This window comes from Corvus kubaryi, unplaced genomic scaffold (assembly GCF_017639235.1).
Source record: "Corvus kubaryi isolate FWS band 111438036 unplaced genomic scaffold, C.kubaryi_AGA036_p1.0 64853, whole genome shotgun sequence".
Taxonomy (NCBI): Eukaryota; Metazoa; Chordata; class Aves; order Passeriformes; family Corvidae; genus Corvus; species Corvus kubaryi.
This window is the reverse complement of record NW_024581559.1, coordinates 165,237-177,774: the sequence shown is the minus strand read 5'-3', so window position 1 is coordinate 177,774 and position 12,538 is coordinate 165,237. Positions and strand designations below refer to the sequence as shown.

The 12,538-nt window shown below is 40.7% G+C and overlaps 1 protein-coding gene across 3 annotated transcripts in view; it reads left to right on the top strand.

Annotated features, from left to right (window-relative positions):
* The first annotated feature begins 2,180 nt into the window (after positions 1 to 2,180).
* The window catches only part of LOC121672687 (glutamate receptor-interacting protein 1-like), a 175,581-nt gene continuing 165,223 nt past the window's right edge, over positions 2,181 to 12,538 (top strand). For 2 of the 3 annotated variants that reach the window (XM_042045426.1, XM_042045424.1), the window contains exon 1: positions 2,181 to 2,714. In XM_042045426.1, coding sequence (XP_041901360.1) covers positions 2,582 to 2,714 — 133 coding nt within the window. In that variant the 5' untranslated portion in view covers positions 2,181 to 2,581. The remainder of the gene's footprint in view (positions 2,715 to 12,538) is intronic. The other variant, XM_042045428.1, reaches the window with a different exon arrangement.

Sequence of the window (12,538 nt, the reverse complement as noted above, 5' to 3'; positions counted from 1 at the left end):
GTGCTGCACCTGCTGCTTGTGGTGCTACTTGAGATCGTTTGGTTGCTCCCTTATCTGCTTATTTGCTGTATTTGTCTTGTTATTGAAAGGAACGAAGTCTTCCTGGGGCTTGGTGAGGACTGGGGAAGCTGCTTATGCTGGAACATGTTGAGCAACAGAGGTACTAAAAAAAGGTTGTATTTACTTAATAAAAGCCAAGTCTGTCTGCTTGGTTTCAGTTTTCAGCTTTCATTTAGAAGACAGTTGAAAAGCAAGAAAGTTTTACATTTTCTCCTTTTTAAAAAGCTTTGTCATTTTTAATTGAACTTAATAATTTAACTTCAAGGAGCAGTGATGGCTGCAAGACTTCTGTCTTGAAGGTTTCTGACACCTACAAATACCTTTTTGCACATCTGTCAGGGAGAGTCCTCAACAGGGGCAACAAACCAACATTTTTCTCTCTGGAAAGAGAAAGTGTTGCCTCTGCTGTAGGCTACGCCTTTCGTTTTCGTGTTTCGTGACAGTAATGTTTGTGCTGCTTGGTGGCAGAGCACAGAAGAGACGTGTGGTGAAACCTTCAAAACAGACAGCGATCCCTTCTTGAAGTCCATAGGTGAAGTTTTATTGGCATTTTTATTTTTGGTAATATGCCTGTAATATTCCTCTAAGGTCTTTACCATTTGAAAGTTGAAAGCTGTGTGATAAAAACAGACTTGTAATGAAACACAACCTCCTTATAGAAGTTTCACTAAAAATAGTTCTGGTGGTGCCCTGGGGGTGTTCATCAGCTAGCGACAGCGGCTGCATTTTCACAGCGGGAAAGCAGGGCTGGTGAGGTCAAGGAGGATGAGTCTGTATTCCTGTGGGGAGCTTGGTAGGAGCATGCTGGGCGTTTTGAGCTTTTACGGATAAAATGAGTATGGGTTTGTGACAATATTGTTTTAAAATATCTGGAAAGCTGGAACAAGCCCAAAAGAATTCCAGTTCCAGCTTTCAGTGTGTGTGTGTGTTTTAGGATCCTCAGATATGAGGTCTAGCTGACCTTTACTTACAACGGTCACATTTCAAAACGAGAAAATCCTGACTTAATATTGATCAATCTCTGCTCACTTCTTTCAAAACAGAATTGCTAAGTTACAGTCCTGGTTTTTGCTTTACTTCTTTTATGCTTTTGAAAACAGTGCCCTGGTTTCCTCTTTGCAAAATAAAGACTCACTGAAATGTCTGCATCACCAGAAACTAATCCATTCTCGGCGTGCTCTTCCTTTTCCAGATGATGAACCTGTAAAATCTGTTTTACAGGAAGACTTTCTGACTTCCTTTTAAGTGCAAAATGGTATCCCTTGGGAGCCTGGATGCAAGTGACCATGTTCAGCACATAGTTTGACTGAGGTGACTGCTTGATCCCTGACTTGTACCAGCAGACAGGAGAGGTCCTGCTGCACTAGAGACCTTACTGGGCTTGTGGGAACGTGGTTATGATAAAAAACCCCTGACAGATGTCAGTGTGATAGGATTTGAGCAGTCACTGCTTTTGTTTTTGTGCAGGAGGGAAACTTCATCAGAAACACGGATGAAATTCCAGCCTTATCTTAGGGAATGAATGTGGGTTTCAGGCACGCAGCAAGAGAAGAGAGCCAGTGCCTTTTCAGGCTTTTTGCTTCTCTCACCCTGTGCCAAAGATGATCTGACGCACCTTAATTTTAAAGTTTTTTGAACTCTGCTGGGATTTGAAATGAGTATTGTCATAGTGTGCTTGTGATGTCGCTTCCTTTGTTTGCCTATTGCCATACACCCTGGCCAGCTCTGTAGGAGACCTGTCTGTGGAGTGCCTTTTAGTGTTTAGATCTAGCAGTGATTAGAATACACTAATGCCCGGTGGGTATATGTGTCATTTTTTAACAGCTGCCGAGCTTTCTCCCTGCTGCTCCAATTAACACATTCGGCACACACTTGTCGGTGAGTGGGCTGTGTGTACGGATTAAACCACTTTGCTGTTTATTCATCCAGCATATGAGATGCCAGAAATGGATTGGCGTGTTTCCTCTTCTTACAACAAATGAAATCAAACACGCTCCTGAGGCTGTGCCCGGGTAGATATGAGGGCAGCATTTAACTGGCGAATGGAAACCTGTTTTGCCTTGAGATATGGTTCAGTCCATTGACTAACATCTATCCCCGCCTCCCAGCCCCTCTTCAAATGATGGAAACACAGGCTAGGGAGCTCTCAGTGCTGGGCTTCCCCTTGCTGGCAAGCAGGTCTCTTCAACTTTGTCCTCTGCTGCTTAATAACAGCTTGGAATTGTGAAATTCTCCTTTTTCTTCAATGCTTTCACCCTTTATTTATTTTCAGGTGGAAATATTCCAGTCAATAGATTTGATAAAGTGTGTCTCTGTGTGTATCCCTTTTTATTTTTAAAAGGGAAAACAGTATGCTTCCTAGTCACAGCTGAGATAAGGGAGGGGTTGTTTAATGGTACCGGAGCGGCTGGTGGGAGCTGCAGCTCTGCTCCGGTGCTTGCGGTTGATTCATGCTGGGACAGCTCTTTGTGAAGCAGAGGGCGAAGGGGGCTGCCGGCTGGGGCTGTGAGTGAGGAGGGAGATGGAGCGCTTCTTGGGCTTTGTCAAGCAGATAAGAAGATCGAGAAGAAGAAAAGGCAAAAAGTACCGGCCAGAGGAGGATTACCACGAGGGCTATGAGGATGTCTACTATTATGCCTCAGAACATTTTCGAAGTAAGTATTTTGCATAACCTCATTTTCTTTTGGCTGTGATAAGGGATACATTCTTACCAAAAACGCAAAAAATATTCCTCCCTTGCTAGAACCTGAGCCTCATATATGTATTAAAAGTCAGTTCCTGTGAGGGCTTTTTCTGCTGCTGCTGAACAATACAAAGCATCTAAAGTAGCACAGAAGCTCTCAAAGTAAAGAGGGTCTGTCTGCAGACCCTGGTGAGATTTCAGATGCAGTTAATCCAGTCTGACTGCTGGAAACCTTTTGTTAAAACACTTGTGTTGAGAAGCGAGTAGGGTGGTGGCAACCCTTGTAGAGTGCCTTCGGAAAGCTGTGTGGATATTTTTAAAGCACTACAGAGGCAGCGAGCACTCATTTGTAAGTTGAAGTTGATGATTAATGTTTGGTATTGAGGGGGAGTCGGTTTATTAAGTCTCTGCTGTGACCTGGTCTTTTCAGTAGTGAGTAAATTGAGTGGGCTGGTTCTTCGCTGCAGGTCCAGGACCACTCCTGGAGAATTAAGTGGGGGTTTTGTTTGCTGGCACTCACATGTTGGCACTCAGCAGCTCTGCCAAAACCAAAATAAACCACCTGCTCAGAAGTCCCTGTGTGAGCTGTGTGCTGGACCCTGCAGCTTCTTAGAGTTTGTCCACTGTGCCTGTACAGGCTGCAGAGCTGCTGGTGTGCCGTGGTCTTCTGGAGGAGGGGATGTGCCCAGAGGTGCCCACAGGGAGGGTAGGAAGGAGGGAAGCCATGCTCAGCCCCTGCCTGGGGTCTTGTGCAGCATTGTCAGGGCAAGGTGGTAGCAGTAGAACCAGCAATGCACAGAAATTGCCTGTTTCTGCTGTTTGGGCCACTGATTTGGGACCTTTGCAGTAAAGCTGTGCCTTGTTGAGCTGCTGAAGTTTGATGCACTTTTTTGTAGTTCTGTACCATGTGAGTGACTGTCAGTATCTTTTTTGCTCAATTTCCACTTTGCTGAAATAAATCATAAGAACCTTACATTTGTTTTAAGATAGAATGAGAAATGTGATTGTGCCTTACAGCACCAGAGAACTGGTATCTTGTAGAAAATTAGGAAACAAAAGAATTGTTCTTATTGGCTTTCTCCCAGTGTGCCATGCTTGCCTATCTCCAAAAGACAATTAATGTAGGGTGATTGATTGTTTACTGGGCTTCTCGTTGATACAATTTTGTTTGCTTTCCACTTTTAAGAAAATTTATCATGCTGATAATGTTAAACTATATAATTTATCTATATTGTTAAGAGGGAGTTCTTGCAAGAAAAAGACCTGTTTGGGGGGCATTGCATCATAATGGGTAACATAGTGACATAAAGTCTGCTACACAAAATCTGCTACACTAGAACTAAAAATTTTAAATCTGTTTAGCAGTGAAAAATTTGAAAGTGATATATGTTAGTGAAAGCATGTAACTTTTTCTTGCCTTAATATGTAAATCAAAAGAACATGTCAAAGCCGTATGTCAACATATTTCCCTAGCCGATTGTTGTTGTTGAAGGTCCTTTAAAGAAGAAAGCAAAGCCCCTCCAAAAACTGTCAAATGTAATAAGGATTTCTTGAATGATGATTAATAAATTATTAACTCTTAACTTAATGTATGGCACTAAGATTGAGCCAAATGTCTAATAGGTTTTTCCTTTTACTCTACTAAGAAAATGAAAGAATGTATACACTTCTGCTTGTGGAGGTCATAAGTATTTCAGACTGGATGAAATGTGTGTCAGATTTTGAAGTGGTGTTTACAACAGTGTTGAAGTACTCAGACTGAATTGAACTCAAATTAGCACGCAGCCCTATGGAGCTGGATGCACAAGGAGTTAGCTACTTCTCACAGTTACTTAAACCAAGCAGTCACAGGAGATTCGAGCCATGCAGTCTTTATAGAGATACCATCTCAAGCACAGTTTCTCCTCAAGTGCTTTTGTGTGGTCTTTCCATGTGCTTTATGTGTCAGTGTTTTGGTTGGATAGGTGTGGTAGTTACTTAAAGCAATGTGCAAAATCTGAAAAGATGCTGCTGGTGCTACTACAAATGCTCTCTTCAAATTGAATTGCATGTATTTGGGACAATGAAATGTTTCATATTTAATTTAATTATGGTCTGGTGTTACACTGTTTACAGTACAAATTTAGAGTAATTGCAGAGCTTTTAATAGCCATTCCTTCGGCAGTCGTTTGCTTAGAAGAATGTGTGCTTGCAGGAAAGATTGTATTTATTGGTACGATTTTTAGAATATCAGAGCTAATGAAATCAAATGCCTATTGTTCATTCAACTGAATGGAGCTGGAGCTTTTTTAGATTTAGTTTCCTTTCTCTACATTGTTAGGCATCCCTTCTCCATCATCATTTATGAGTTATATATCCAATTAGCCAGTACATTTGAAGATTGTCTGAGACAATCACTTTATGAGCTTGTTACTGTTTCTTTTCCCCCATTTGTAATATGGCTTAGGGTGTTGTACGAGGAGACAGAATTAATGGAAAATGCAGAAACTGCATTAGAATAACCACAGGATCAAACAAAGACAACAAAGTTAAAACCAGAACAGGCCTCTGGGAATCACAGGAAAAAGGTGTCTTTAGTTTGTCCTCAGCCCAGCTGTGCCTGGATATTGGGATATTGTTGCTCCCGCTTTTTGGTACACCGTCTTTATTTCTCTGAAACTTTGTCATGGAAGACCATATTAGCTGTCATATTGGGATGCAGCTGGATGAAGGGAATGTGCAATGCTGCCTAAAGCTCCCTGGGTAAAAAAAGATACCCCAGCTCCTGAGGCAGATGTCTTTTTTCTTGGACATTTCATCCACTTGTGTTCAGTTAATAGTTAACCTTATTTTAACATGCAACACCAGCTCTTCTATCTTTCTGAAGTGTCTGTGCTATGTAATGCTAGAAAATCTGAAGTAATAATTTTGGTACGCAAGCACATATTGACATTAGTAGTGCAGGCATCTTATTCATTTCAGTGATACTTTGCAGTGTGAACATAGTGGGTGATGAAATTGCTACCCAACCTACTCAGACAAGTTGGTGCTTATTGTATAAAACACTTTAAAAAGCATCATATTTATCTTGAGCAGCATTATGGCACTGTCATTGAACCTGTTCCTTATAATGAGGCTTTGCATGAAAAAGGCACTTACTATTACAGAGACTGCAAACCATCAGGAATGCTGTATATCAGAACTTCCTGGAATGCTCCCAAAGATGACATACGTCCTACTGCTGAAGTCAAGGTGTTGTGCCAAGACCTTTGAGTTTCAGCCTAGCCTTGAGTGGGAATGTGGTTTTGGGACCCAGCCCGACTTGGTCACCTCTGACCAAAACAAACACTTCTTCCCACACCCTAAAATAATTTAATCACTAAGTCTTTATTTTTCAAAACACTTGGAAGGGTTTGGGTTTCTTCCAACCGATTTTGGAACTTCACAGGTTTCATGAAACATGCAGGTCTAGAAGTCTTAAATTTTGTCTTACATGTTTCTTCTGGTGTCTGTAATCCATCTCCTGAAAGATCTTTTTTCTCATTGGTGGTTCTTATGATGATGATGATGTTCTTCTCAATATGGTTCACAGCATAGTCTGTTGGCATAAAGATTTTACTTTCTATGTAGATGCAATGACAATATTAAGTAATGATCCCAAAAAGCAATGTTTAAAGAATTCTACTAGTAAACCTCCACTAACCTGAAAGGTCTTATGATTTTAGCCTTGACCTTAAAGTGTTCCATTTGGTCACCAGGGTCCAATGAATAACTTTCTTCTATCCTTTGTCAAAGCCTAGTGTATGTTGTGTAACAACAGCATTGATATGTTAGACAAAGTAATATGCCATGATCTGCATCTGCAGTGAAGTCACATATCATTTCCCTCTCTGATGCCGTTTATTAATTATTTCACAATTCTGATGTGAGAATCATCTGGTTCTTCAGTTTAGGACCCTCAACCTCTTTGAATTCGTCCCCTAAATACATGTGATGATCTTTCCATTAATTTGCCCTTCTCCCTCCTATGTCATCACTGGAAAGTGAAGGTAAGGTATTTAACTCCTAGTCTAGCAAATAAGGTAGAAAAGGAGAAACTGACGGTTTTATGTGACTCAGAATTGAAAATGTCCTCTTTGTTGACTGAAATCTGGGAATGATTCATTGAAATTAATATTGTAGATATGATATATTGGGATATTGGGATGGTGTCAGCAGAAAAACTCCGCTTGGGCATTACTCTCCAACACAGCTCAGTGTTATGGTGCAACAAGTCCCACACCATAGCTGCCAAAATGTTAGGAGTGAATGTCTTTGTGTTTCATACCTGAGGTGGTTTTAAAGCTGTATTAAATACATGAGACAAAACACCAAGGGGAGTGACATGCCTATGGTTTCTTAATGCTGTGGTCAGTAGCAACATCACTCTTGTCAAGATTTTCTCCATTTTGTGAATTGGTACATATAGTTCTTGTTTGCAGCAATCTCATAGATTTGATTGGGGTTGCAGAAGAGTTAATGATTTTATGAGTCACACAAGGGAACTGAATATCTCTAGCTCAAGTTGCAAAGATGTTAATTGATATTAAGGGTGAGGAATGCAGGACAGCTGCTTTTCATTTTACAATGATTGTGTGTTGCTAGTTTGCAGTTTAACTGGATGTGCATGTTTGTGGGGGTTGTACTTCACCTATCACAGATCTTGTCAGTACAGTAAAATCTCAGCTTTCATAAAAGTAAAGGTAAAATACTTGTTGAAGCCTACAAGAAAAAAAGGCTTGGTAACCTGAGGAGAGGATATGGCAGGCTTTGAAAACACAATGAAAATAGTATTTTTAAAAAATAACTAAAATTTATTAAAACTTCTCATTTCCTTTGTCTTAATAACTGCTTTATGATTGTTGGAATCTGGAGATTTTCGTTAATGGACTGCAGTTCTTGGGTATTTCTGTTTTCCATAAGCCACTTCTTTCCTGAGATGTGGATAGCCCCAGCACCTCGAGTTCATCATGGGTGCGATGCCCATGTGCAGACAGACTCTGTCATCACAGGGCTACCATCCAGTGTCAGTTCGCAGGCCAGCCACGGTGATAAAGGAAGCTGCTGTATTTGAGCTTTATTGCTGGGACAGGCAGTGTCAACTTTCCCATTCAGGATTTTCTGAATGAAACAAAAGCGGTAGCAAGTGATTGTCTCTGCTTCCACTGCTAAAACTTCCCTAAAACTTCTCATGCAACAATTGCAGTATTTTCCATTTTGGATAAAATTCAGACTGGCATTGGATAAAGGTCTACCCTCATGCTGTTTCTCTTGCTTTTTTATCTTCTTCAACACACATAGATGTTGAAAATGGTTAAAAAACTGTTGGTTTTTTTTTAAACAATCGGTCATTGCATCTAGTGCAGTTTTATATTTCATGACAACCATCTTCTTGCAGAGAATCACTTGACTTCTGGTGAGGTATGTATGTGTTTTGGAGAGGATCCCATTTATCTGCCATCTTGCTCATCATGGTTGTTAGTGAAAGTGTACTTTCCCATGGAACCCAAGTGGAAGAGAAGAATTTCATACTATTCTTATTTTATAGACAAGCAAGCTAGTAGGAGGAGGTAATAAAAAGAAGACAGTTAGCAGCTCTTCAGCCTCCCATGAAATTATTTAGGTTTTCTAAGCCTGTAAGGAATATGCATATATTAAAATCTTATTTTACTCCTTTGGTGTTTTATATTAGTAAAAAAACGCAAGCCTTGGGATGAGGCTTGTGTTTGTGGATGTTTAGTCTGTTTGAAGGGTGGCTTAAGCTGCATTATGTTGTTTATACAATTCAAATATAATTAAATTAGTGTCGTTACTTGAGCTGCAGTAGTGTGATACCCAGCCACACAGTGTGTCAGTGAGGCACCTAAACCCAAGGCTGTGGGGTTCCCTGCAGAACTGGAGCAATGCATTTCTTCTTGCCAGGCAGCGGGTGTGTGCTGGTTTTGGTGAAACATTTTCATTATATGTGAAACAGGCCATAAAAGCCTTTTTTTTTTTTTTCTTCATTAAAACTGTGGTGCAACAGCCAGTTTTAAGTTTGTTAGTAATAAGATTGCTTTTTTAAATGACCCTTTGTGGCTCTTCTACAAGTGGCCCTTAGCCTCCTGGGACTGCACAGAGCATGGGTAGTAAAACATTGCTTTGGAGTTACTTGAGGGAAAATAGCTTATTTATTTTAAGGCACTGAAATAATGAGACCTGAGTTATACAATTCTTTGCATGAAGTGTAAACACTCTCCCTGCTAGCAATTACGAGCATACAATTTTTGTGCTACTTTTCTTTCATTTACTTTCCAGTCCTATTTTTTACTTAATAATTCAAGACCCTGATTGTCCCTGCTCAAGAAATTTACTTGTTCTAGGTCTTCCTGCTCTTCTAGTGGCTGCTGGTATAAGGTTGTACTTTGGTGTTTTGGAGAATTTGGCACCCTCTTATCTTCTTGTCTGGAATATATGATGTTCACATTCAAACAAAGAAATTCAGAGAGATCTGGGCTTCCTACTTCCTGCAATGATGTGTAAGTCCTTGGGTTTAATCTTGGCTTTGTCAGTTTACATCATGAGCATGTAGTGATGTGATTATTTTTTCGCCTTGGATATTGTGAAGTGAATGAAATATCAGGTTTTATGAACTAAGATTAAAGAGAGATGTAGAAGCAACTACTGAGGTGTCAGTTTTAATATTGGCCTTCAGTTCCAATGGAAAACTTGAAACAATTAGTGGAACAAAGAAAGAAACAATGTAAGTCCCATGGTGATGAGATTATAAACATTTATTGAGTGATTGCTGTGTTTTGTTAGCGGGGCATGACAGGAGCTGTAATTAATCACCGTCATGAATATAAACACCTGCTTACCGTAGTTATTATTTCTGTAAGACAAATGTGGTGCTACTCGTCATATGTACAGAAATTAGTGGGCAACTTTGTTTAATGTTTTTCAGCAGAAAAGCACAGGGGTTGTGCTGTGACTGGGTACAGGGGCCCATGATGACCACACTGCTCATGACCCAGGCGCCTTAATGCTACCGGTTTTGTTCAGAGGATTTTTAGTTTCCTTCTGAAACCCAGGAAATGATACACAAATCATTATTCTGAGGATCATAGTCCAGATTTAAAAGGCAGCAGAACTAAGGGTGCCTCTAGGACCTTCATTTGGCCTCTCATTAAAGAGTGCTTAATGAAGGACCTGATCACTTCTGCTGTAGTGCTGGTGTGACAGAGGCTGCAACCAATCTTGTCAGGGCTCATCCCTCATTTTTCTCACTTGAGAGCATGAATTTGCAGATGTCTGGCACCAGTTGCTGTAGCCAAGGGAGGTTTGGTTTGTATATACAAAAATTACACAAGCCTCAGTAGTCTGAAATTCCAACCATAAGGCATCTCAGGATGCAGCCTTTCAATTCTTGCATACCTTTGATGTTAATCTCCCTGTACTCTGGTTCTCTGCCTATGAGATGAGGTTAATGGTACCTCTCCTTCACAGATATGCTGTGAAAATAAATTAGTGTTTGCTAAGCTATCAAATGCTACAGTGATGAGCACCACAGAAGAACTTGGGCTGAAATGAATGTCTGTCCAGAGAGAAGGGCTTGAATAGTGGGTGGGAATTAAGGCATGGAATTACACTTTGAGCAATGAAGGGAAAGCAAGGTCTTAAATACTTTATCAGGTTGTTAAAATAATTTCTTTTGAGCATTAAATGAAATGAGGTCTCATGCAAGAAGTAGATCAGGTAATGAAAGACTGTGTTGTAATGCATATGCAAAAGGAGGCCTAGCTGAGAAATTCTTAAACCTTGAACTTGCAGTTTGCTTTTTTAATGGTTCGTGTGTGTGTTCACATGTGTGCAGTAGAGAACATGGAGCCAACGGTTCCTTGGGGTTTAGCATGCCATGGAAATTTCATAACAACACCTTTTGGATGTAATATTTGCTATAAATGAACCAAAATCTCCTTGAAGTTAAGATGCAGAAGTAAATTTTGGCAAGTGGCCATTGGATCTGATCACACATGTATCACTTCAGTGCATTCTGTAGTAAAAGTCCCTGTGCTGACACTGTGAGAGAACACTGTGGGCAGCCGTGGAACAGAGGAGGGAGAAACCAGATTTATTTTTTGGCTGTCTCTGGGCACTTTAAACAGATGAGAAGAGACACTTGAGGTGAACTATCTTTGGAAAGATTACCATGTGAAGAGCCAAACTTTGGAAAGCAGAAAGGAGAAAAGAGAGATTTAAGACTGCTCTGGGGGAAATACTGTTTGAATGAAACTGTGAAAAAGAAAGTGAAATCAAAAGTAGACAGATACCATTTGAAGTATTAATTCAGTAAATTGTTTTCAAGTCTGTTTGCAACTGCTTCCTTTGGGTGTGTTTAACAACCTCTGTGACTGCTCAGGTCTATGTTATTTTGATAACATTGTCCCTCTCCCAGAAGGGTAAAACTCCTCACTTAACAATGCACCCTGTCACTATTCTGTCAGCTGGTAGCATCTCTATTAAAAGCGAAAAGAAAGTATTTGCAATGTATTACAAATAAGTGCAGTAAAAAATGAATGGTATGCAAACATATTTTAAATACAGAGAGATACTAGCTTTTTGCCCTTGCTTTCTGTAGGTTGGAGTAGGAAATAATTTAAAGCCCTGATGACCTGCTACCTGCACCCCGTTTGTAGGAGCCCAATTAAGTTGTGTGGTCACCAAGGGATGAGTCACAGCAGTAGCTGCAGGCTGCGGTGCCAGCTGTATGAGCACTGAATGCTCGGAAATCAAAAGGGATGTTTGCCACACCGTCTGATAGGGACGTTGCATCTGACAGCCTAGTTTAGGGAAAATGAGAAAATGCTAGTGAAGGAAAGTTGGGAGAGAGCCTGGATCTATGGCAGAGCACTGCCAGCAGCAGCAGCAGCACTCAGGTCAGTTGTCAGTAAATCTAGATACGTCTGGTGGCATTTACAGTTTGGAAAGCAGGAATGCGGATTTTCCATTGCGTGGTGGTAGAATTTCACGTGGCTCGTCATGAAAATGCTACGCTCCCTTTCATTGCTAAAAGGAGATCAGAATGACTTCTAAAGTGAAGAAACCAAAGCTGTTCAGGCTGGTGGTTATAGCTGCCCATCAGTAATTAAATAGAGTGCAGTGTGATGGTGGAACTCTGAAATGCCTATTGAATTTAATGACATTTTGGTAGTCTCCAAAATGCTCCCTCTGTAACATGACCCATATTTCACCTGGGCTTCATAGATTTGCAGAGGAGTTACACAGGCATCCCCAGCACTTCTAAATCTGTTGCCATTCACTTCTGCCATACCCTGGCAGGAAAAAAGAGAGAAGTCTTCTGAAGCCTAGGTTAATTACGATTTCCCTACGTTTTTCTTGGTAGACACTAAACGTCTCACAAAAATAGAAGTGTATTTATGAATGTGGTAGGTTTTGAAAACGATCAGCTGCTCTCCCAATTGTCATGTGTGTCTTAGCTGGCTTCTTCAGGCAGGGAATACCCAGCCCAGTGCTACAGGAGGACAGACAGGGAGAGGTTTGTCTGCTGGAAGAGCACAACCATCCCTTTAAAATGGTGCCGCTCCCAAGCATGTCACAAGGGATGGAGAACGCACTGAACATTTTTGTTTTGTAACTGGTACTTGATTTGTGTGCTGCAATTCAGTGTTTGTGTTTTGTTCTTAGGTGGGTAGAAAATAGTGCTCCTTTCTAGTTTCTTTGGGGTTTTTTGGTGGGTTTTTTTTCCTTCACTGCTCCTTTGAACTGAGGCTCTTATAA